Source organism: Seriola dumerili, unplaced genomic scaffold (assembly GCF_002260705.1).
Source record: "Seriola dumerili isolate Sdu_G_001 unplaced genomic scaffold, Sdu_1.0 BDQW01000088.1, whole genome shotgun sequence".
Lineage (NCBI taxonomy): Eukaryota > Metazoa > Chordata > Actinopteri > Carangiformes > Carangidae > Seriola > Seriola dumerili.
The window spans coordinates 10858036-10883901 of record NW_019174343.1 but is presented as its reverse complement, the minus strand read 5'-3'; the positions used below and the strand labels follow the sequence as shown (position 1 = coordinate 10883901).

Below are 25866 nucleotides of genomic sequence, written 5' to 3'. Positions count from 1 at the left end.
GTAGGGCCTCCCTTTGTTCTCATTGCATAACTTCATTGCTGCTGATTTGTCAGCTGCACGTTCATACTGCCAATTTCCTGCTCTACCACATCCCAAAGGCTTTCTGTTGGATTCAGATCTGGTAACTGGGAAGTCCACTGAATTTCATTGACCTCATTGTCAGGAAGCCAGTTTGAGATGACTTTTGCTGGAAGACGCTAAACTGTGTCCATAAAGGGAAGCACATGGTCAGCAACAATACTCAGATAGGCTGTGGCATTCAAACCGTGATAGATTGTTATTAAGGGACCCAAAGTGTGCTAGGAAAACATTCCCCACACCATTGCACCACCACCAGCAGACTGTTGACACAAGGCAGGTTGGGTCCATTGATTCATGCTGTTGATGGCAAATTCTGACCCAAACATCTGCTGCCTCAGCAGAAATCCTGATTCATCAGACCAGGCTATGTTTTTCCAGTCTTCAACTGTCCAGTTTTGGTGAGCCTGGGCCCACTGCAGCCTCACATTTCTGTTCTTGGCTGACAGGAGTGGAACCTGACGTGATCTTGTGCACTCTAAGATGCAGATTTTCTGCTCACCACAGGTGTAAAGAGTGGTTATATGAGTAACTGTAGCCTTTCTGTCAGCTCCAATTATTCTGGCTGATTCTCCTCTGATTTCCGCTCATCATCAAGGCGTTTCTGTTCACAAAACTGATGTTTGATGTGAACATTAACTGAAGCTCCTGCCCTGAATCTGCATGACTTTAAGCACTGCAGTGCGGCAATATGACTGGCTGATTGGATACTTGCATGAATAAGCAGGTGTACAGGTGTTCCTAATAAAGTGCTTGGTGAGTGTATGTTTATTTAAAATGTTACAACACTTTAACTTCTTTTATACAATGTATCATGTCAAAAACCACGTATAGTTTTCATATTTCCATGGGATTGTGCTGCACTTAATGCTACAATCAAGTCAATTCTTCCCTGAAATTAGACAATACTGTAGTTTAGTTAAACTATACAGGTAACCCACATGGCAATGCATAGACATTCCATAGGATAAGTCCTGTCAAACTAAATCAGGCACAAAAGATAATTTCAGGGAAACAGCCCATTTCAGTTTGACAAAAAATAAAACACTCATCTTCTTTTACTGAATACAAACGTATACAATTCTCTCTTAATGGCATGTTGTACCCCCTTTACAGAAGCTTGATGTGACAATATGACACAAAGTATCATAACAGTAACATGTACAGAGGCTAAACATTCAAGTTTCCAATTCTCAAACTTTAGTAGATCAAAAACATCTATGTTTTCTGTAATATGGAGTGAGAAACAACTTGCCTCCGAGGCAACAATCCTATGGTAGTTTTTGCTATTTAAAATAAATATTAAGAACAACTGAACATTTTGCAACTTCTTTACAAAAAAAAAAACAAAATTTTACAATGAACTAAAATATTAGAAAATATCTATCAAGTCCAGTTTAACACTGTTGTTACATGCATTTTTTATTTTATTTTAACTGTGTTTCCCTTAAATGCTGGCTTTTAAAAAGAATAGTGTTTTTTAACAGATCTGCTTCTGTTCATGGATCTACATTACATTTGTCTGTTAGGAGCTTTGCACTCCATATAAAAATCTGTAACTACAGCGCACAATGAAATAGATTTCTTTAACCAAATCCTGAGAATTAATCTGTGAAGGAATTTGAAATTATTTTAGAAAAAAAAATGCTACTTTATGCAACCAATCCTGGATCGCCTGGTCAAGTAGGAAACAAAAACACCCTGTCTGGAAATTGAACAACGTTGAAACGCACTTTAGTTTCAAGGCAACATGCAATCAAATCAAAACAAGTATAAGAGCTTCTCCAGTTTTCCCCAGTGCCCTTTCAGCTATCCGAAATAACGGCTTGAATCAGACTGTTTCATACCTCATTGTTTTTTTAACACGGATATATCAGTGTCTTATTATTAGTGACCCTAACGGTGAACAACAGGAACCACAACAGTAATGTCCAAAGGTCAGGGGTCAGGTTAAGATACAGAACAACACTTGGTGGTGATACGGTGTCATGTTGGACGACACTTGAGCAGGGTGGATGTTATGTTGTGGGCAGTAAAGCAGGCAAACAGTGGTGGACGGTAGGTATACTCTTGATGATCAGTTAGAGGTTTATGGCCACTGTAAAGCCTGTTCAGAGGCAGACCTCTGCTGGACCTTTCTGTAGAAAACAAAAAGACCATTAGTTGATATTTTAAAAGGTATCATATCACAACATGGTACAAAATGTACCATTTCCAATATTTAGTTTGTAGACAAAAAGTTTGCCATTTCATTTTGAGAAGACTCCACTATCGATAAATTGCAAATGAAATATTTCTTTAGTTGTGCCATCACTTCATCACATCAGAGGGTTGCTAGGTAATGTCAGAATGGCTTGTTTGGACGGTGCATTTTTACTGTTTTAAGTTGAGATTTGTTTGACATTTGATTTGCATTTTGTTACATAGTATTGTTCTTCATCATCCTCTCCCTGTCTGACCTCACAGGTGGCACAATGAGTTCAGAAACAGAGGAACCATTCCCTGGACTGCTGACCAACCAGCTGTCACACAGGTAGACCCGAGATGGACAACACAGACGCACGGACGTTGGGGAAGCAAATATAAATATTTGACAACCACTAGAGGGGGCTGTACTGCTTTGCTTCCTCAGATCAGTGCTGGATTGATGAGTTCAGAGCTCAACTGGTACAACAGACAATGATTCAATGAGAAAAAAGACCTGCTTGCTTATTAAATGTATTAACCACATTCAGCTGTACAAAAATGTTCTTATCTCTTCGTGTCTCTTGCCTTTGTTGTCAGTGAAATGTAGGTTTTGACCTGGTGCTTAATGGGAGAGATGTCAGGGAGGATTGCAGCCAAATTATTTATTAAATTAACTGTACCAACAGTAACCTTCTAAGCCAAATTTTCAAGCATTTGGGGAAGGCCTCAAATAATAATAAAAAAACATTAGATGAGACCTTCAACTATCATGTATATACATGTTGTCAGCATTTTGCACAGTATGTTCACTCCCCATCACAATTGAATTGAAAGACAGGTGTATAAATCACATTTGCGTCCACAGTATTAGATAGTAAAAGGCCTTAACTAGAAACCAAGATCAGATGCACTACACGATTATAATTACTGCAGAGAAACAAGCCACAATCTATGGCAACAACACAACTGACAAGACAAATAACTTGTTTTCAGAAGAACTGTGTTTAAGCTTTCTACAAATTATGACAACTTGCAACCACAACTGCAATATAGGCAGTGAAAGTTGGGGTTTATTTTTGCAATTTCTGTCAGAGCTACTCCAGTGCTGAATATAGTGGATTTATTTATGCCAACAGTTGCTTGGATTTGGTTCCTACAGTGACAATCTGCAATGATTTTCAGTCATAAATTTAAGTCAGAATTAAGCTGAGAGGGAAAGTGCTTTTTGCTTCCAGGATTTTGTGTTCCACATACTTGAGCTCACTTTTGAAAATGTTTTATTTATTGAATATTTTTTTCTTGGTTGTTACAGTAGACACACATTTTCATCTTTATGAAATGCACATCCCCTCAGCTTATTTTTCAGTTTTGTTTAAATTATTACCATCAGGGACTATGATAACATTGTGGATGTACTGTAATAGCCTCAAATGTGTGTGAAAATGCCTCTTCATTGTTTTGTAAATTTGTTTTTTTAATGTAGCAAATTGAATGACCCCTCTTTTTTTATAAGGGTACTTGTTGTGGCCTGATTGTTTTTATTTTGTATGCAAGGGTGAATGTGGAAAAGCGTTACGTTGTTTGAAATAAAAGTGGTAAAAGCAGATTCCAGATTATTGGATGAACCTTTTGCATAATGTTAAAAGGAACAAAGGATGGAAGACACACAGCAGTAATATGACACTTAAAGGTACTATTTATTCTGCAATTAGTGGTTTTACATGTGCTGTCTATAGTTTAGTGTTCTGATCACTAGCATTTAAATAACAATGGTGGTTATAGTTGGACAAAAACCTAACAACAGTGTTATCCAACTAAATGTGATAAAAAACCTAGCATGTGATTAGCTAGAAAAACCACCTTAATTGAAAAACATGTACATTTTTTTCCTGCCCACAACAAGAAATTCACAGCCACACACAATGGCACACAGGCTGTTTTCATGTTTTCATGTCACAAAAAAGAAAATAATAATCAACAACTCCTCAGCCAACTCCACAGGCTTTGATTAGTCTGTTTACCTGTATATACCAACACTGAAGCACTTCTCCTCAGTAACGTTGCACTCTGCCTCGTCCCGGCAGTCCAAGGGCTCTGGTCACCATCCGCCTGGCAACAGCACAGTCTGTCCTGGGACGTTCCTTCACTGGCTGGATAAACTCTGGTGGACAGCACAGAAACATCCATCTGATCCATGTAATCCAGTGTTACAACAAAAAACTAGTTGCCACACTAAATATTAGACATCATAGAAGGTAAAAAATATTATTGCTTAAGATATCTCCTAAAACAGCAAGCAAACACAGCAAGTGAATCTCGTACCTGCTCGTCTAATGGCCTTGCCTTTGGCTTTTTTACTCCCTTCAGACAGTGCTCGTGCCTTAAGCAGTGGGTGGCAGATGGAGAGGGCATGAAGTGCTGCATGTGACAGCAAACAACGCTATATATTAGTAGAGTTTCAGTCATATTCATTAGCTGTAAACCTCAATCCCACCTGTGGGAACTCATACCTGCTGACTCATTGGAAAAAACTCCCAGGGCATGTGTGTTGTCCACCCACTTGATCTTCATTCCACCATCACTTGAACACACAGAAGAGCAGATGTTTTTAGTAAATTCTGATTACAGGTTTATTGGCTGGATCAACTGTTTGGGATGATTTTATTTTAATAATGTTGGACACACACCAATAGGATGAGAATGTTTTCCTCCAAGTCTCAATGAGAGTATTTTGTTGCAGCGTAAATACAGAAGAAAAACATGTTCTTTTGCTGATGACTAAACTTAGAAAAAGAGTAAACTTAAATTCAAAGGACTAAAGGACTAAAATACAATCGCTATGAAGACAACCTGAGCTGTGAGGAGGTTTAGGATATTAACTCTCTATTCACACCTGTATTCCGTGAAAGCATCCAGGAGGTCATCTGTTTTGAAGATAGGCGGGAAGTCATAGATCTCGATCACGTGACGGAACTCATCCGCGCTGATGCACACATTCTCATAAATGGAGTAGTCATTGTGGACGTGCTCAATGGAAAAAGACACTGCCTCTTTCAGATGTGCCTTGATCTGATATGGAAGAGACAAAATAACTGGTTACAATTTACTGAGAGCGAACATTAAGTACAAAAACACATAAGTGCCAAGCAATGGAATGGAAAATACCTAAAAAATAAGACATGATAATAGTATTAATATATGTATATGAAGATTGATATAGAAGTAATAGAAGAACAACCACACCTTCAGAATGAAGTGTTTGCTAACTTACCTCTTCAGTTACATCATCTGTGTCTGTGCTTGTATCTTCTATCTGGGAGCTGTATGGCACACTAGCAAAGTCTTCTTTGTCTTTCACATCCTCCTCCAGAGTCATTTCAGTGAAGCAGGATACAGTCTGGTCCCAAACAAGGGGCTCAGTTTCATGCAGCCTCAGCACCAACTTTTGTCTCTCTTCCTGAGGACAACGTGCTGAACTGTCCGAAATATGGTTGAGGATACCGTCTGTTACACTGGGGGGTGATTCCTGTCTGGATGTGGATGAGGGCTTAGTGTTTTCTGAAGTTTCATAACAGGAACAAGAGTCAGATGAACTGCTGATGTGGCTACAGCTACTAGAGGCTGGACTTGGTTTCTCTTTGTATGCTGTGGGTCCTTGTGAGTTTTGTGAGGACAGTCTCTCCCGAGCAGCTCGTGGCATGTAAAGAGGTTTGTCTGGCCTCTTAGGTCCTCGGCTTCGTGATGGGATTGAAGTTTTAGGCTTAGCAAATCCGTCCATCTCCTCCTTACTTCTTAGAGGCTCTTCACACAAGCTGTTGTTGCTCTCCAAGTCACTGTCTTCCTCGATCTCACCCCTACAGAAAAACCAACAAAAACCCACATTTGTATTAAAACCCTTAATTGAATTTGCAATTAATTACTAATTTCCGATCAGTTTTAATGACCAGTATTAGCTGCTTTTGTATCCTGCACTAGACAAACTACCTGTGATTTTTTTCAAGTCAAGTCAATTTTATATGTATAGTGCCAATTCACAACAGAAGTTATCTCAAGGCACTTAATTTCTTTCAGTCTTATAAGACAACTTCTTAAAAAAAAAAAACAACTGGTAAATTGAATCTTTAACTCCAACATATCATGATTCTATGTATTGTAACTGTCACCACACCTGATCAGAAGAAGTCAGTTTCTATTGCTCATTTTAAAATTGCATACGACCGCAATTAAAATATCAATCAGAGTTTGGCTAGGACTGTGCATTTGATCTACTTATGTACATTCTGTACCTGAGCTCAGAATGGCAGACCACAACCCTGCGACACCAGCTTTCTCCTACTGAGAAGGTGGTGAGCTCTGGTAGGTCTTCTATGGTCCTGTGTATCAAGTATCGCAGTCTGCTGGGTAGACAGGGGAACAGGAGCACGCTGGAGAAAGACAAAGAGGACATGACAATAGACATGGAGAGTAAGATGTCCATATTGTCTTAGGGCAGTATAAAAGCAATTTCATTTTTAACAACATAAACCTGGCATTGTGGCTTTAATGTCAATGTATATATATATTTTTTTTTTTTTAATTAGGTAGTGTCACTGAGATCATGATATATTTTTGAAAGAAGGTACACCAAAAGAAAAAAGTACAGAAAGAAGAAACAATCACACACATCTCTGTCAAGGTCCAAAATTTAATACTTTAAATCCAACCAATAGGAAGGGATGTTCCACTTTGAAATTCTTTTATAATTCAGTTTATTATATTATGTAAATTACTGGAAGGTAGTATGCCCTAGTTTAGTATTTACTCATGGGGTATCAAGAGTTGGCCGGTCCTAGTATCTAATCTGAGGAACGTCTGTAAATAAGAGAGGCAAGTAAGTCTGGTGTCCTCTTCTTGTTTCTGGTGAAGACCTTGCCTACTTTTCCATAAAGTACAAAGTGATTGGTTCTGGATAGAATATTTATCTCCATACCATACACAGGGCACAGAGATTAACTGTGCCATGTTGTTTTAGGGTAGAAAGAGCACAAACAGGATGGTAGATTGCACCATGCAATGCAATGTTTTTCTTTCCTCAAGAGAAAAAAATTCTTATTCAAATACAAGAAAGCTATTTTTAACTTCAGTTTTTGTGCTACTTATTTCCCATGAGGTGAGCCTTACCTCTTCTGGTTGCTTTTCTGTTGGTATGTTTCCAGCTCATCCATGACATGGTGCACGAATTCATTTTCTTGCTTTGGGAGGTAAATGCCATCGAAACAAGGAAACGCCAGGGTGGACATAAAAGGATGGATCCTGATGATGGGTTAAGTTAACTTCTTACTGATTTAAGTGGCTGTAACGTTAAAATAAATCCAACTTGAGCCAAATGCAAATTCACTGTGACCTGTAAGCTAGCACCCACGGTAAAGGTCAGCCAAACTAACAATACCTACGCTAGTGAAAGCTACATAGAACAGAAAGATAGCTGATTATGTTGTTTTCATTGCTTTCACCACGCGTTGAAAACTCAAGACAAAACTAGCTGACTTTATTTAACGTCAACGTTCGTGTTGAAACTGTTAGTCTAGCAGGCGTTAGTTACTGCATGTAGTGGCTTCAGTGGGCTTACCGTTGTGGTTTAAATGTATTATTTTTGACCTGGGTTTGTTTTAGTGAGATATTCAGCCCACACCAGCACAGGTAACAGTGACAGGCAGCAGCGGCTCGGTAGCTAGCTAGCATTGTTTAGCTTCCGGAAGCAGATGTTTTTTTTTTTGTCCGTTCCTTTACAGGCAGCAAGATATCCGTTCTGATTTCTTCATAATAAAAGCGACGGTCCTACAAACCTAGCCAAACAAAAAAAATAACCCAAAAAACAAGATGTACAGTGGCTCAGGATAAAATAAAGAATAAAAGCAGTAGTACAACAATGTTGAAATACTCTTCTACAAGTTAAAGTCTTGCATTCAAAATGTTACTTAAGTAAAGGTACAGATGTATTAACATAAAAATATAAGTTTCCTTCCTGGTGTTTTATTATGAACAATTTGTTCATAATGAAGTCCTAAAATTCTAAATATTTTGCTTCTAAATGTAGTGGAGTGGAAGTATAAAGTAGCAGAAGGTAAAAATAATCAAGTAAAGTACTAATATTGTAATAAAGTACAGTATTTGAGTAAATGTGTTAGTTACTTTCCACCACTGCATATGAACTTTGATTTCTGAAATGAGGTCAAACACAAGGAGCTCTGCAGATTTCAGGAAAAGACTATTTATTTAGACAAAACAGAACAATATTTGTAAGAAAAGTAGACCAGTTATATCAAACACCAACTACAGCAATCATCTGTGGAGTTCAGAGTGTTTAAGGTTCCTGTGGTGTTTGGTGATGAAGAAAAAGGGGATGGCATTCGCAATATAGATAGTGAATCTTACGAGAAACATGTACCAGGACTGCTGGATATGATTTAGGAGATTTAGTGCAGTTAAAGTATGACAGCAAAGAAAGACATTTCATAAAATGTACTAGGTCCTGTTATTGTTTTATGATAGATTTATGATAGACTTATTAACGGTAAACATGCTCCATCTTTGAAGTCACAAGACAAGATTCCCCTAAAAAGTCACATTCATCCACAAGTAAGAAAACATCTGCCTCAACAAAGGCTACAGCCAGCATGTTAATACTGTGGAGCACAACCCAAAACAGAATTAGTTTACAGACTGTGCCAACAACACAGCTCCAACCTATTTCTATGACAACTCTTGGTGACAACATATTATTTGACTTTGTATCATTTGGAATACAATACACAAGTCCAATCGCTCATGATTACCATGGTCAAAAACTGGCATTTAACACAATGGCACTATTTATAAAGACCGGTCTTTATCAACTAGGACATGATTTATACAGTCCAGACAGTAAATATTTGGACAGTAACACATTTTTGCTCTTCTGGTTCTATGCCTCAGCACATTCAATTTGAAATAAAATAATAGATAATACAGTAAAGTGCCATGTCTAAGCTTTGATTTGAATAGGTTTACATTAATGTAGAGAGAACTGTGTTGGAAATCCAGCTCTTTGAACGCATAGTGCCAAGGTTTAGGAGTTCAAAAGTAAGTGGATAGATACACATGGTAAAAAAAAATCATATTTAATATTTTTTGGAAGACCACCAGACACTTTGTATCTTCCCTGATGATATTCCACCTCTTCACCTGGAAAAGCTCTTTGCTTTGCTTTGGACGCACATTTAGGATCACTGTCCTGCAGAATTATGAAATGCCACCCAACGACTTTTGATGCATTTGGCTGCATTCATCCTGTTGCTTGTTGCCATATGAGCTCTTTTCTGAACTAATGTTGAAACGACAAACAGGTGCCAAGTGTCCAATTACTTTTGAACCCTTGCTTTATGTGTTAAAAGGGCTGTGTCTCCCACACACTTCTTTCTAATATTGATGTAAACCTACTAGAATTGAAGTTGAGACTTGGTACTTGTATTATTGTATTTCAGTTTAAATGTGCTGAAGCTCAGAGCCTGAAGAGTAAAAAACTATATCACTGTCCAAATACTTTTAGTCTGGCCTATACATTGTTTCATGTATAAAAAGACATGAAAACACATTAACAAACATAAGGATAGGCAGACGGTGGTGTGCTTATAAATAACAGAAAAAAAAGGATCAGATCAAAATTATTTACATCCATTCAGGTGAAGCAGATATCTGAATGTGTCCTGCCAGACAAATGAGGAATATCTGGTCAGTGTCATCAGTCTATAGAAAGAGTAGGAAAGAAAGGAAAACATCTGTTAGAGAATAAACAAAAGGTTGAAGCCAATGGAGTTTTCAGTGTTGTTAAGGCGTCCTGATGAGTAAATTGAAGTTGTCATCAAATGATGTAATTATCAGTGTCAGAAGTTGGACTACAGATAATAAACAAATTTTAAGCCTGACTCTTTAGGAAAATCCCATCTCGGAATTCAGATTTCCCATTTTATGAGCAAGAATGTGATATTGGAGCTTCTAAGATTTTACCAATGAAGCTGACTCTTCATTAACAATGCACCTGAGTAACAACATACCACAGGACTCTTTATCTTCCAGAGCCAATACTTCTGTCCTCAAAGATGGTGATTTCAACCTGGATAGCAAGTTAAGGAAAATACATAATGCTACATGCACACATTTTCTTATATAATTAACAGCAATCTGATTTTCTTAGTGTACACAAGGTTGCACCAGCTATGTTTTGTTTTCATTATGGGGTTACTATAGCGATGCAGGCTTAAACTTACTTTAAACTATCCAGGAATACCATGACCAAACATGTAGATGGAAAAAGGTATAACCTAACAGAAATCCTCATTTCACGGTATAACATGGTTATGTGCTGCTATGTGGAAAAAATGAATGAAATTGGCCTGACATTAGACCGATAAAGGATACAACTCTGAGTCCTCTCTCTATGGGGTCAGTCAGCAGCAAACCCCTGGGAGCATATATCTTCTCATTCTGGTCCTTAATGTACCTGGCAATCTTCTTTAACACCTTTACATGGAGAAATGGATACACACTCAGAGAACAACATAAAACTATAAGAGAGGCAGTGATATTTAAATCCAATCCAATTCAGACTACAATATGAGCTGATGATATACACAATACAACACTGAAGCACTTGTACCTTTTCATAGTGTGTCTCCATACAAAGGAAGATTGTGTATGCAGTTAGACAAGCCAGGCAGCCCTCCAAGTAAGACTTCCCCCCTAGTTTCTCTGCCTCTGCATACAGGTTGTTTAAAGTTTGGATGGTCTCCTCAAACTGCTGCTTATCGATCTGAAACCACATGAACGGTTTAAAGGCATAATCTTTAAATACTGAGTCAGCAATGATAACATCCTTGTAAATACTGTGCCTACCCTTGACTCAAGTTCAGAGGGGAACTTTGTCTGGAACTTGCAGATGGTTCCTGAGCTGTAGTCTCTCTGGATAAACACCTTGGAGGAGACAGCTGGCTGCTGGAGGTCCTGTAAGCTGTGGGTCTGGAGAAAGAATCAAAATTTGCGTGACTCTGTCATGAAGAGTGCCTGTCTGAAAGGCTGGAACAGTGGCAACGACTGTAAAACTAGATTACACTTAAACTAGGGAAATCAGCACGCTTATACTAACATCATCTAGCAATTATAACTTGCATAAGATAACATTATTATTAAACTACTTGCTACCACAACATCTAATTTCTTTCCTCATATATTTCTACCTCAATGACAATTACCACCTGTGTGATGTTGACACTGCATTCATTTTTAAAATATCAACTACGATTTGCTTATGATATGGGGTAACGTAAGCTAGCGTTAGCTAATAACACATTAGCTTACGTTTGCTGACCCATCAACGCCGCTGGAAAATACGGCAACGTTAGACTTTATCATCACCGAAACGAAAAAAATCACCGTAAACACAAAACTACGTTAGGCATCCAACTACATGTCAATCCTTAAAAATGAATAAAACCCCCCAGAAAACCCTCACCTCAGCCATAGTGGACGTTTCCCCTGTAGGTATTGCGCATCGATGTTCCAGCGCTACCAACCAAGGACGACTTCCGGCTCACCGTTTTCAAAATAAAACGGCCTTTCGCACAGATGCATTACTAACATCACATTTTTAATTTCTTCGAGATACACTCATCTCAATAGCCTGTAACTGCGTGAGGTTCAAGGATGCGATATACTCCCAGTCTTAGCATTTTAGCGCCCAAAACTTACAAACTCAAGAGAATTAGTAATGGCAGTCCCTCTGTTCACCCGCTTAAAACATTTTTCATAGTGTGTGAAATCGCAGTTTGATGCAGTGTATATTAAAATTAGTACATACAAAAAGTGATCTAAATGTGTAGAGGTGGATTGCTGTTTATAATAAAAAAATTAAAAAAAAAAATTCTGTGTAGATTACATTAAAATGAGCACTTATACAGTACTTTTCCCATTTTAACTAATTTTTGTATTATACAGGTTTCGCTTGATTGCTATACATTTGCATGTCTTTTACCAGAGTTCCTTGATCCTACTCAACTCTGGCATTTATTCTGAAGGTTGACACGCCCAAACAGGATGTTTGTAATGGTTTTCCCTTCCACCAGCTTCAAGTAAAAAATGTTTCAGCAAAACTGAACGTCGTTTCCGGTACATGGTTAAACCCATTCACCCAATCTAGTAATTTTGAATCCAATTGTAAAATGAAGCCAAGTTTTTACCCTCTCCAGTTCAAATTTGTCCAAGTTCTATTTCTTTTATATAGTGTTCACCCAATAAGCACAAGTTAACAGTCAGAAGCTCAACATGCAACTGCAGTTTAACCATGTATCCTATCAATTTAATGCAAAAGAGAAAACACAAGGCACAAGGAGCTAGAGAGATTTTTTTTTTATTTTTATTGAATCATGGTCTTGTGATTCAAATCTGGTTCCGTTCGCTGCATCTGTTTTAGTCAAACAGACCAAAGCCCATGTCGTCGTCGGATTCCTCAGACTCTTCCTTGACCTCTTCCTTAGCAGCAGCTGGAGCTGCAGCAGTCTCAGCTGCTGCTGCAGGTGCTGCAACAGCAGCAAAAGCAGATGGGTCAGCCAGGAAGGCTTTGACCTGTGAGGACAAAAAGGTACAACATTAGTTTCTCTCTACACCAAGTGGTTTCTGGTGATTCCAAAAAACAGGTTGCCATTTCCAGGGTGATCAGCTATGTAGCACTACACAGGCTACACCCAAAACCCATCCTGCAGGTAAAACTAATGGCATAGTTTCCTAGTTGAATGAATTGCACCATACCTTGTCTGCCAGGGGGAAGGAGTAGTCTGTCTCCACAGCGACAGCCAGGACCCTCTTGTAGCCATTGATGATGGAGTGGGGGACAGAGGCCAAGGTGGGGTAGCCAATCTCCAGGCACACACTAGCAATGTTCCTCACACCCTAAAGAATCACATTTTGTTTAGTTATCTTACAGCAACAATCAATGTCAGACTGATATCGCCAAACAAGCAGTGGATCTCACCTCCAGGAACCTGGCGTGCAGGGAAGCCTCTGTGATGTCAAGCACCTCAGGACTGTACACGCTGCCATTGTCATACACTTGCTGGATGATGAGTCCGAAGGAGAAGGGCGAGATGTTCAGCATGTTGAGCAGCGTGGCCTCGCTGGCACCAACCTTGTCACCAGTCTTGATCAGACTGACATCGCTCTGGGAGAGAGAAATGCTTATTAGTTACTGATTTAAACATTTACATATTCTGCTTGGTTAAACACCTGATTCATTTAAGCTTTTATATATACACACACAGAGCAATGGCTCCTGCATGTCAAGCATACAAATTCTAACTACCAATGGTTTTCAAACTCACCAAGATTTCAATGGTTCCCCTGGAGATCTTGGTGGTGATGCCCAGAGCCTGGAAGAAAGAGGTCTTCTCGGGACCCAGACCAGTGTTCTGGGCAGGCACCGTCACATCACAGGGGGCGATGGCTCCAGCACGGGCAGCTGCAGGTACCTGAGGTATTAAGAGGAACAGTTTAGTATGCTACTTTTCTAGGACTGAATTAAGTTTCAAAGGGCAGGTTTAAACAGCCACATGTTCTCTTTTCAATTCACTGTTTGAAACCTTACGTCCCTGGCAGTCAAGGGGTGCTGACAGACAGGGATAGCGAGGAAACAGGTTACTGTTTGCAGGGGGAACGACAATACAGTACTGCACAAGCTGCATTGTAACTTATCCTGCACATTGACAGTGTCTGAACATGGGTTTGACAGTACCAGTTAACTAGGTAACCTCTGTTGCTGAAGGGATGTGCACATGATGTTTTCTACCTTCAAAATCCATTTGCTAGCACTAACTGAGAAACATGGAAGTCTTGATGTTTTGTTTTCAACATGAAGCCCATTTGACAGTTTGGCAGTGTAGGAGACCAATTTTTTCATCTCGTCAAAGATATGAAGTCTACTTGATTTTGGATCATGTCATAATTGTCATTTTAAGTAGTTGGGAATTTAGTCACATGACTAGGTACACTTTTGCCAAAACTAATGCAGTCAACACAATAGCCTTCCAATAACTCCTACTTTCAAGAATTATTTCAGTTCTAGAGGTGCCAACTCAAATTTATGCCCATTAGAGGCTGTAGTTGGCACTGTTGATTATATGACTTGAGGGGTGTTTTGAATATTGTCCACTCCATTTGTATCAACTGGCATTGAAGGTCCCATAACTAAAAAATAAATTAAAATGCTTTAGTTTAAACTTGGTGTACTTAGAAGAAAAAAAAAAATCCACCTCACAAAATAAATTGCACATCAAAATAGATGTACAGAAACTAAATGGACAACTAAACGTACTGAACAAGTGGTGGTCAACCTGAGCAAGACAGTTGTAGCCAGGTTTCTCTCACCTTGTTGGCCAGCAGCATGTCCCTGACCTCAGCCAAATCCTCCTTGGTGAAGACAAAGCCCACATTTCCTTTAATGTGGGGCAAGAGCCTGTCAAATAATGGGATCAACTGTTTATTAAGCAAGCAGACCATAATTTCTACAAGAAGGAAAAGCTGTATAGTGTCTGAGACCTTGCGTCCCTGGCTGCCAGGTGGATTTAGGCAGACAGGGATAGCTGGAAACAGATTGTTGTTTGCAGGGGGAACGACAACACAGCACCAAACAAGCTGCACTGTAACTAAACCTGCCACATAACTGAATGGCTAATGGTAGCAAGAGTAAATGGGGTAGTGAACTCACTTCTCCAGGGCAGGGTTGTTCTCCAGGTGGCCACGGATGGCTTTGCGCATCATGGTATTTTTACCCATCAGCACCACAGCCTTGCCACGGAGGGACAGACGGATGGTCTGCATCTGCTTGGAGCCCACATTATCTGCCCCGACAATGAAGCATTTTGGATAGTCATCCAGAAGTTGCTACAAATCGCAACACACGAAATTACTATGAATAACTATAAAAAAAAAATACTACGTGAGAATACAGGCTTGTCTAGTCACAAAAATCCTACTTACGATGATTTTCATAAAATAGTTGGACTTCCACGTGGCCCTGTCTTCCCTGGGCATCTTTGCAGTGCTTCCAAGGATCGCTTAGTCAGCCGGTTTAAAGACAAGGTAGTACCTATACAGAATTAAAAAGTTAGTATTCGTGTCATTGAAAAACAACAAATCAAAAAACGGAACAAGCGATACAACCTGCATAGTACACCCTGACATGTGGTCGGCCGCTAACGTTAGCCGGCTAACAGTAAGCTAACAATATTTTAACAGGCCGCACTTGGTAAATTCCCACCACCGTACATGTACGCGAAACAAAACACATATTTATATGTGCTATAGATGTTTGTCTCACGAATCCGAAAACACAAACTAATCTAATTTCCCTACAAACTAGTCTATTTTTTGTTGAATGACACGACGACTGAAGAGGCTTACCTCACACAAGGGTCGCGTGAAAGAAAGAGGAGGAAGAATGACGCGAGAGGAGTATATATGAAGTGACTGACCAATCACAGTGGAGTTATGGGCGTCAGCTTCACAACTATTGGACGGTTGTAGTGTCAATGACGTCCGTTGCCCCATGATCGGCATTAAGAAGATACTACTTGTTGGGAAAAGTAAATTCACAATTATGTGCGAATTGTAATCTAACTGAAAATGCGGAATACATATTAATGCACTTTTATGCACTATGGAACAAATGGAGATAAGGTGTGGGAAACTCAGAAAGGGGTAATAATAGATTTCTTTCATTTTAAGATCGTGCTTTGACTACCCCGGGACGGTAGGTGGCAGTGTGCACATAAAAGTTGGTATTGCAATCCGCCAAAAAAACACAAAGAAGAAGCAGCTACCCTCCCACTACAACTAGCGTTTTACACATTAACAAGCGTGGAGTCAAAATTAATATTTCTGGCTTTCAGACAGAAATTAAAAAAATGAATACCGGTGAGAGGCAACTAGCTAACTGACAAATTCGGGAGCAGAGCAAAACGATGGCACAGCCGCCTTCACAGCTGCCGTCAGAGGTATGGAACCACGTTTTTGGATACCTGTCAGCGGCAGATAAGTTTAACGTCCGGGCATCCTGCAAGTACTTCAAAAAGCTTGTTGACCACGGGTCTCTTTGGAAAGACTGGGCTGTAGTTCTGAGTTTTCAAAATGGCCCTTACAACAGTCAGTTCTGGGCCACGCTTCGTCGTAGAAGAGTCACCAGTGTGGTGGTCAGGAGCTCCAAAGCTAAGGACTGGAAGCAGCTTGCCCATTCGCTCCCAGCTGTCACCACGGTAGTAATGGACCAAAGCTCCCAGAAGAGCCTCGACTGCTTAAAGGACTTTCCACATTTGAAGCGTCTGGCTATAAGAAGCAGCTGCAGTTCTCTTTCGCTAGATGCTTCCACCGTGTCCAAACCCCAGCAGCTGACTCACTTCAGCATGTGTGATGTTACATTTCCCACAGCAGCGATGGGCAGCGTCATTTCTGCTGTCTCCCACTTCACAAATCTTATATCTCTGGTCTGTCATCAAATGGGAGTCTTTGAAGAGACGATTTTAATGGTTCACTCCATACTTAACTGCCTGCCTAAGTTGAAGCATCTGTCATTGTCTGTTGTGCATAGACTGTGCACCTTTCACAGTATCCCCAGACCCAACCCAGGTCCCTCAGGAGGAGCACATGGACAAGCTGGTGCCCCGGCCTTGTCCAGTTTGGAACTTATCGACTGCATGGATCACTCATTACCAGAAGATGCAATGAGGCTGATGCCTGGCCTGAAGAGTCTTGCTGTATTCTACAGGCACTCACACCAGGAGATGCTAGATAGAAGGCCATCACCTGTGTGTCATCTGAAAACATGGCTGAGTGACCTCCCTCAACTGTCAACCCTGGTCATTGTCAAGGGCCCACCTGTTAAGAAGTATGTCACCTCCATTCCAGCCACAGTGACCAATCTCACACTCTGTGTTGCAGGATTATCCTCTGGGGACATGGGAGCCGTAGCAGTGCAGGTACCAAATCTCCTCCACCTTCACATAGACCCCTGGCCCTCACATTTGGGAGCTCGCACAGCTCAAATCCCACAACTTTTTCCAAAGCTGAAACGTCTCAAACTTCGCCATGAACATGTACCAGAGAAAAATTTCTTACGCCTTCACCAGCTGCAGGACCTGGAGTACTTGGAGATTCTGGATAGTCGGCCACATCTCTCTGAGCTTACTGCCAAGCTCCAAGCTCTCACAAACTACAGAGTTGAGGTCACAACCTCTCCTCGCAAGAGAGACGTGTTGTCCTGTCCCTGTGTGTGTCAGGTGTACTGAGGATCTGTCTTTGTGGTAGGTCAGTTGGACTGTTTACAGATCGCAGTTTGACCTGTGAAGAACCTGTCAGGATCAAATTAATGTCTGGGGTTGTGATTTCAAGAGACTTCAAAGTGCCAAAGTAGTGACTGCTTTGGACATCTATAGTATCTGGTCATATTCTACATTGTTAACCTAAATCTGCAGTTTCCCAATCTGGGCTTCAAATCCTGACATGGGTCACAAAATAAATAATTAAGATAATAAATCTGTTTAGTTCCTTTCTGTTAGTTTCAATATTTTGTGAAAATCTTGTGCCAGAATCTGATTTCATGCAAAACAGTAAAAGTAATAGTATGTGTGAAAAGTAAAAGCACAGAAGTCACACTTCTCTTGGACAGAACAATGCCAGAAATACTTATTTTATTTGCAGCAGTTATATTAATCAGTCAGTAATCAGGACCAACCCATACAAAGAGCCAAAACCATTTGTGGCTCATGAGAAAATTCAAATGGTAAAAGATCACATGAATGTCTCCATTTACAAAGCAAAGTTCACGTAATCTCATTAACAGTAAAAGGCTTTGATTTCTTTTTTGTCATTAATTCTTTGACAGAAGCAAAAACTATAAGGCAATGTACTGTAAGAAGATAAGTATACATGGGGCAAAATTAACTCACATTTCCTGTTCATTTTCTTAGGCATACACAGTTTAAATGAAGGCGCAAATGTCTTTCCCACAGCTGCACTGCCCCTGCTACCTGTAAATCTTAGTCTGCTACACTATACCGTCTGCTGAATGACTCAATGACTCAGTACAGAGGGGTTTTTGTCTATTACAGTGTAAAGTTTTCGAGTTAAGATGCACCACAGCAGGTGAAGCCTCTTCCAGAGTTCAGCCCAGAAAGAGTCAAATCACAGGAAAGGCTGAAACTCCACAGTGTGTACGACATTATTGCATTGACACATTTGGCACAAGAGCACAAGAAATATTTTCTCTAAGTAAAAACAATCTGAATGTGGATACTGTGTATTAATTCCTTGAAAACCCAGTGATCAAAATTAAAGACGAGCAATACTGGAAAACAAAAAACACGTCTCATGTCATGTCTATAAGTAAAATGAAGACGAAATGAGTCATTACATAAATTTTGCTGAAGGTTTGGCTCTGGCTTTGTGTCGTATTCTGATTCCTGACCAGGTAACACATAATATCTATCTTCCATCAGTGAGCCAAGCACCGATATCAACTCAGACAGCAGGATCATAGTTCACAACTCATAAAAACCCAGAGGGCTGCGTTTCCTTGGAAGTCTGACACACTGGAATCCAAGCTGGTAAAGAGTGAGTGTGTGTGTGTTAGGAGGGTAAACTATTGTTAGCCTACTTGCCAATAGAGCCAGCTCTTTGTATATCAGTGTGAGCCTGAACAGCTCAAAAATATATATATTTTTTTAAATCAAAACAGTGACAAAACACAGTTCTGTCACAAAGTCGAGCATATATAAATTTAGATTCTGATTGTAACAGCAACTGGTGGCAGCTAGGGCTGATAAAACTGCACAATAAAAGTAGCATGCTTCTAATCCAAATGCACAACTCAATTTAAATCATGAACAAGCCTCATTAATTGATTTAATACAGTGATTAATTCACAAGAGTAGCAATAGTAAAATATGGAAAAAAAATGTTGAACTGAAGCATCATTTATTCTGAATAATATTCTTCTGACAACAGTAAATCTCATTTTCAACAACTTTGTTTTTTGGCTTTTTAAAAAAAAAAGAAATCTAAAGCTGCACCAAAAGTTCAACATTTATAACCACGGTACAGATTGACCTATTTTTGTCATCACTAGCTGAAATGTTTTTATTTCATTTGAACATTATTAATGTAATTGACAACACACACTTTGCAGTAGTAAAGTAAAAACAAAGTTTCAAGTTGCGACATGAAAAAAAAAAAAGTTCAGTGAGGTTATTTTCCTAATGACTGAGTTCACTTCCAATGGGAAACAGTGAAGTTACACAAGCACACGTGAATTTACTGCATGCTGAAACTGAGAAAACATCTGGGTTTTTTTTTTAATAGTAAAACAGTAGAAAAATAAGAACTGATATCTTGATGACAGTAACTTGTAAAATGCACCTTTAAGACGGTCTCATCAAGAGATCTGTGGTTGGAGTGTGCAGAGAGTTTGAACTGGTATTTTAAAGATGTGAAGACGGAGTCCAGTGTGTGTCTGTGTGCATGTACATATGGAGTGTTGTCATGGTTATTTTAAATGGCACCCCAATTATTTCCAAAGCTACAAAAATACATCTTTTTCATAGATTAACACTCATTGGCCAAGCACTGGGTATTCAACACTCAACATATTTCAAAACTGATGAAGTCAATTCTCTGTGGTCCATGCAATCAAGCAGCTGTCTCATACCTGCACACTGTAAAACCACCACATGGTGCAAGGTCTTGCCCTGCAATAGGGGAATAAAATCATTTACACAGCTCTGAGGAAGTCCTGCAACTTCTCTCATACGCATCTATATGTACACACGCACAAGGGGAAATAAACCTCTAAATAAAAATCTCTTTGGGCTCTCTTAAAAATGTTTAGCAAAAGTGTGAAATGCCAAGCCTGAGAGGTTGGACAGCCAGGGAAGTCCCTTCAGTGTCAAGAGTCAATAGTCAGTCGTTTCCCATCTTTCTGATGTTATCCACCAGTGCATTAACACCCTCTGTCTTAAAAACCACCTCACTGACTCATACGTGCGAGACACGCCAGTGCACACACACCCACATGTGCATTTAGACACGAGAATAAACGTCTGCAGACGTGTACACACATATTCACACACAGAAACGCAGTCTAACTGAAGAGTTTAACAAAGCAGCCGTGGCAGTAGGGCTTGTCATTCTGCTCCTTGAAGGTGCCTTTGTTAAGCTGCTTGAGGCAGAAAGCGCACACAAAATGCTCCGGGTGGAACTTCTTGCCCATGGCTGTGATGCAGCGGCCGGTGATGGGCTTCTGGCAGCCAGAGCACAGCGAGCCGCGCCGCTCGTGGTAGTGCGCCTCGCAGTACGGCTGGCCCTCGTGGTCGAAGAAGCTGCCGTTTATGAATGGCGTGAAGCACTCCTGCAGAATCAAGAGAAGAGGTAGGATTTATGATAATCGGTTGACATGAAATGGCCAAACTCAGTAGAGAATGACGAGCGACTCACCCTGCAGACGAAGCATTCAGGGTGCCACAGAGAGTTGAGAGCAGAGATGTAGTTCTCCAGGATGGCACGGGCACAGCCACCACATTTAGGGGCAAACATGTCAAAGTAGTCCTTTCTGCAAAACGCCTTCCCATCCTTCTCATGGAAACCTAGAGGGCAGCAAAGACACACGCTGACTCTCTCTGCACACTTCCTTAAGCAATGAAGAATTCAACACTGCTCTGAGGCTACACAAACTGAGTGCTGTGCTGTTAACCGATGAGCGGCTGTTACCTTCTGGTCCAAAAAAGGCTCCACACTGGGCACAGAAAAAGTGCTCTGGATGCCAAGTCTTGTCCAAAGCAGTCACTACTTTCTGTGAAACAAAGGTGAAGCAAACGGTTAAACATTCACCCTCTCCTTAAGGTGTGACCCATAAATATGATTTCTCATGTTACACTCAAACATATTAGCCTGCATGTCTGTCATTATGGGAGAAATGAATACATCAGTGAGTGGGAAGCCAGGAGAGGGCAGACAAAGGCCACAGAGGCAGCGTAGGAGGTGCTGGAATACTATGACTGTTAGCTCATGTTTTCCAGGCCTGATAGCATTTCTCAGCAGCTTCAGCTAGACACACACTCTTACTGTCCATGTAACAACAACAAGATTTCAAAAACATCCACAACTACATCAGTTTCTGAAGCAGAGTAAGAATTTCTCAGTGTAAACCCCCCCATACACCTGGGTGCAGAAGTGATTCTCGACTTTGCCACCAGGGGTTGCAATGATGAAAAAGAAGGATTTTTTTTTTTTTGAGGGAGGGTAATTTTTAACAAACACCATTAATTGTATAGATAATAAAGGTGAATATATTTATAAATATTACAGGCACAACTGGGCATTACCAAACTTAATCACAAAATAACATTGCATTAAAACACAATTGAGAAATTCTCTATATTCTCTCTATATATATCTTCTGTAATTAAGTATTAGTAGTAAATATAAATACTCGCACATTCACATCGATTCTGATATTTCACATTTTAAGATGAAGACATGTTTTAAGGTTAGGGTAAGGTTAGGTTTAGGCAAGTAGTGGTTACGGTTACGGTTTGAGTAATTGAGTAATTGTGTGTGTGTGTGTGTGTGTGGGTTGTGTGTGTGTGTGTGTGTGTGTGTGTGTGTGTGAGTGTGAGAGAGAGAGAAACACACTGCAAGGATGAATCAGGAGCCCTTGGCAGTGACTCAAGTTGGCCTTTCCCCAGGCTAAAGTCCACGATCCACTATCTACTTCCCTTCCAGCACCTCTGGCACTGTATGCACTGTATGTGTGTGCGCGTAAGTGTGTATGTGCGTGAGTGTGCGTGTGCGTGTAAGGGCAAAGACTGAAAACATCCGAGGGGCGTGTGTCACTATGAAGATATGACTGAGCGCTGACAAGTGCGAGGAGAGCATGCAGTGACATGGACAGATGCGTTAAGTCTGTCTGCATTCGTAACACAACTAGAAGTCACTTCCCTTCTACTACAGATAGGACTGTGTGTGTGTGTGTGTGTGTGTGTGTGTGCGTGTGTGTGTGTGTGTGTGTGTGTCTGTTTGTGTTAGCTGACTGACTGTGTGCTAGAGAAAGATTTCCACAATTTCTGACATATAGCAATTTTTCCAGTAAGGCCTTAATCCATTAGGTTATGAATAAATAAATATCATTATCCACCCACATGTATATATGTTTTTGTATGTGTGTGTGTGTGTGTGTGTGTACGTGTGTGTGTGTTAATGCATGCATTACTAACATCCAGTATGGGTCCATTACAGTAGTGGCATCGTGGTGAGAACAGGCTGTGGTAGTCTTTCTCACAGTAAGGCTGTCCATCTCGCTCAAAGAAGTTCCTGGAGCCTATCTCCTCCTGGCAGTGGGTGCACACAAAGTGCTCGGGGTGCCACGTTCTGCCCATGGCAGTCACCACCTGGTGCGGGAAGACACAGTGCATTAAATTGAAATGAGCTGCTAGGGGAGAGCCCTGGCTCAGCAGAGAAAATCACTGCAGCCTTGCATGCAAGAAGCAAATGGGGTATTGCACACAGCGGCAGATGCAGATCTCATAACTCAATGAGATGTCCAAAGACAAAAAGTTCTACACATCCATTTTTGGCTTTTTGATAATCCAGTTAATTTTAGTGTAATTTTACTCCCAGGAAATACATTCAGTGTAGTCCAGTGAGAGAAGAAAACCTCCCCTTAGTTACAGTGAAACCAGTTTAATTCAAGCTTGTGACAACATTGTCTTCACACAAATGCTTTTACAAAGTTACACTTAATAAAATGCTGAATATATGCTGCAATTCTTTATATTGCTCCAACTACTGGTTGCCAGGTAAATGAAAAGTTAAATTATTGATGGATTGAGTGGCTTTGACCTTAAGCTATCAGCGAGCATGAGCCAACACTACACAACCCATCCAACTTGGGCAAATTAGTTTGCAAGTGTGCATCTTCCTTTTACCACATTATCAAAAAAAAAAAGCTATGATGATGTTATATAGGTCTATTGGGTATTCTAAATTATGTTTCACTTGCTTCACAATATATTAACTGTATATAAAGTCATATCTAAACACATCCACGTTTTCATTTCGCATGTATACCAACTTAAGTTTTGTTTGACAGTGAACTGACTTATATGATTCAATGTTATCATCACCTGTCCAACAATGGGTTTCTTGCAGGCTCCACAGACACCCTTAGCCACAGTCTGGACTCCGAGTCTGTTGAGGTCTGACTGCAGGCTTCCCAGCATGTTGTCCAGCTTGTTGGCTGGTTTTGGCGCGGTAGGAGATGTCTTTCCCTGGGACTGGATCTGTTGGAGATGGAAGACCCGGATTGTTTTCATTATACCATTCAGATGTACAGTACAGGGGGTTGTCAAAACAAAAGAAATGGCTTATAATAAATGGCAACGGAGTCAATACTGCTACAGAGAGGCTTGTGGTATTCAGTCACAGGTCTATACAGCAACAGAGACGAAGAGACAAAAACGACCTGTTTACTCTTATTAGGAATGAAATATTTACAGTTGATACAGAAAATATGTCGTACATATGAGTATCAAACAGCATGACAAAGCTAATGAACATTTTAACCGTGACAAAGTATGTCTTGATCAAACGTAATCCATGTCTGCAGGGTTTGATGATGACTGTGAATGTGTATCGAGATGCATTTGGCTTCTGTAATGTAAGCATACACAGACCTTCTCAAATGGTGTGGTCATTGGAGCTTCATGACTCCTGCGTTCCACTGAGAGAGAAAATAGCATCTCTGCTCCATGTATTCTCTCTCTCACTCACACACACACACACACACACACACACGCACACGCACACGCACTGACGAACACATTGAACACACACACAAACAAATGACCCACCTTACCTTTGACCAAATAAAATAACCAGGCCTCTCAACGGACCCTTGACTTGGACGTATATAATACGTTTCTCATGTCAATCATCTGTGCACATCAATCAGATGGTGCATGGCATTCAACAAGGACATGCTAACCTAGTGGGACCTGTTGACGGAAGTCCTGTGGGAGATGCTATAATTGTGGTGGTAACTGCGCTGTCATGTGGCAGATTAGGTTTCAGTTGCACTGCGAGCCTACCATTCCTGTGCATGGCAGGACAGTTAGTGTAGCGGGAACATAGGGGGGGTTACACTCTGCTTGCCTCTAAGCTCTTAAACTCTCCACTCCACTCCTCTCTGAACACACAGCTCTTGGCGCCATCACATGACAGAATTAGAAAAGGGGGCTCAGTCCCATTTGCCCGAATGTCAGCACCCCCCATAACCTGGACTGACTGGATTTCAGACAAAGTTTTAGAGAGGTGACTGACTGAAACTTGGCATGAATGAACAAGAAGGGGGTCAAAAAACAGAGCCGAGGACAAGACAACGTCTCTAGCTCACTCTAATACAGTGGTGCAACTGCTTGGATTTGGACCAAATAAGTAAGTAAATAAATAAATAACCTGCAAACTCATTCAAGTAAAATGACTCAAAGTCAGAGTACAAAGCAGACAAGAGAGTCAAACAGTTCAAGTGTGAGAGAAAGTGGAAAGACAGTATGAGGTCAGAGAAGAGGAGAGGGAGAGATGAGGAGAGGTGATCCGTGCCTGCATTGGTGGGAAGATGGGGTCGTACTCGGTCTGACATCCCACTGATACAAAGACTTTGGGAGGCAGAGGAGGAGGCGGAGGCGGAGGCGGAGGCGGAGGTGGCGTGACAGGTTTAGGGGGGGGGCTAAGTGAAGGGGGGGGGCTGGACAGGGGAGGGTGTGGGCTCCCTGGGTGGGAGGAGTTGGCTCTTTGGGGGGTGGAGGGGTGGGTTCTCGAGGAGGAGGAGGTGTCGGAGGGGGAGGAGGTAGTGGTGGAGGAGTCTGCTTAACTGGGGGTAGCTTTTTGGGTGCTGGGGGAGATTGTGGAGGGGACAGGACTTTTCTCTGTGGGGCAGGTGATTCAGGAGGGAGGATGATCTGGGAGAAAGAAGGAAAAAGGAAACAGCAAAGAGAGGAGAGCAAACAGATAAGATATAAGAACAAGGTCAGGACGAAGAAAAGGAAATGGTGATGAAACCAAAATGCCTCAATGAACGATAAATGATATCAATAAATTGCATATTTGAGTGCAGTCCAGAAAAAACAGGCCAAAAACATGAATTAAAAAAAACATAGGGATATATCATTTCCAACTCTTGGTTTAATGTGGTCCAGGAATAGCACTGACTACTGTCCACTTCTAATTTCTACCTTAGATGGCTGGGCCACTTCTTCACGTGTTCGCTGTGGGTTGGACATGACGATGACTCCCTCTGTCAGCCAATCATCTGGCTGTTGTTTGCGGCAGCGCTCCACTCGCCCTATCCCCAGTTTTCCCTGCAGCTCCTCAATGAGTCGGTCTTGCGAGTTGCTTTTATTCACTATGATCGGTCCCATTTTACGTCGCAGCAGTCCCTCCCTGTACATCGGATGCACATTGGAGGTCTCTTTGGTGCGGCGGATAACTGACTTG

The 25866-nt window shown here is 40.8% G+C and overlaps 5 protein-coding genes across 7 annotated transcripts in view; 1 reads left to right on the top strand and 4 right to left on the bottom strand.

Moving 5' to 3' along the window:
* Positions 1-3865, top strand: part of LOC111221560 (lysyl oxidase homolog 2A-like) — a 29822-nt gene extending 25957 nt beyond the window's left edge. The window contains exon 14 of the mRNA XM_022745007.1: positions 2545-3865. Coding sequence (XP_022600728.1) covers positions 2545-2615 — 71 coding nt within the window. The 3' untranslated portion in view covers positions 2616-3865. The remainder of the gene's footprint in view (positions 1-2544) is intronic.
* On the bottom strand, positions 863-7985 carry r3hcc1 (R3H domain and coiled-coil containing 1). 2 transcript variants are annotated; one of them, XM_022745010.1, is made up of 8 exons: positions 7426-7985; positions 6552-6689; positions 5537-6119; positions 5159-5334; positions 4776-4846; positions 4588-4683; positions 4287-4426; positions 863-2216 (listed from the first exon to the last, which is right to left on the bottom strand). In XM_022745010.1, exons 1-7 carry the CDS (start codon positions 7542-7544, stop codon positions 4317-4319), a joined length of 1293 nt encoding a protein of 430 aa, XP_022600731.1. In that variant the 5' UTR covers positions 7545-7985; the 3' UTR covers positions 863-2216; positions 4287-4316. The 2 variants fall into 2 exon arrangements, with proteins under 2 accessions (XP_022600731.1, XP_022600730.1); XM_022745009.1 differs by lacking the exon at positions 863-2216 and having other exon boundaries at positions 3955-4426.
* A 514-nt stretch (positions 7986-8499) lies between these two features.
* On the bottom strand, positions 8500-11847 carry LOC111221686 (golgin subfamily A member 7-like). The gene is made up of 6 exons (XM_022745185.1): positions 11792-11847; positions 11176-11298; positions 10940-11092; positions 10702-10803; positions 10338-10396; positions 8500-10029 (listed from the first exon to the last, which is right to left on the bottom strand). Exons 1-5 carry the CDS (start codon positions 11798-11800, stop codon positions 10349-10351), a joined length of 435 nt encoding a protein of 144 aa, XP_022600906.1. The 5' UTR covers positions 11801-11847; the 3' UTR covers positions 8500-10029; positions 10338-10348.
* Positions 11848-12665: 818 nt separating this feature from the next.
* On the bottom strand, positions 12666-15785 carry rplp0 (ribosomal protein lateral stalk subunit P0). 2 transcript variants are annotated; one of them, XM_022745280.1, is made up of 8 exons: positions 15730-15785; positions 15307-15415; positions 15035-15210; positions 14695-14782; positions 13653-13799; positions 13307-13492; positions 13084-13224; positions 12666-12900 (listed from the first exon to the last, which is right to left on the bottom strand). In XM_022745280.1, the coding sequence occupies exons 2-8, from the start codon at positions 15358-15360 to the stop codon at positions 12745-12747; spliced, it is 948 nt and encodes a 315-aa protein (XP_022601001.1). In that variant the 5' UTR covers positions 15361-15415; positions 15730-15785; the 3' UTR covers positions 12666-12744. The 2 variants fall into 2 exon arrangements, with proteins under 2 accessions (XP_022601001.1, XP_022601002.1); XM_022745281.1 differs by lacking the exon at positions 15730-15785 and having other exon boundaries at positions 15035-15167; positions 15307-15397.
* Positions 15786-17968: 2183 nt separating this feature from the next.
* LOC111221651 (paxillin-like) overlaps positions 17969-25866 on the bottom strand; it is a 28599-nt gene continuing 20701 nt past the window's right edge. Inside the window, exons 7-11 of the mRNA XM_022745121.1 lie at positions 23499-23654; positions 22590-22763; positions 21085-21166; positions 20812-20960; positions 17969-20725 (exon numbers count right to left, since the gene is read on the bottom strand). Coding sequence (XP_022600842.1) covers positions 20459-20725; positions 20812-20960; positions 21085-21166; positions 22590-22763; positions 23499-23654 — 828 coding nt within the window. The 3' untranslated portion in view covers positions 17969-20458. The remainder of the gene's footprint in view (positions 20726-20811; positions 20961-21084; positions 21167-22589; positions 22764-23498; positions 23655-25866) is intronic.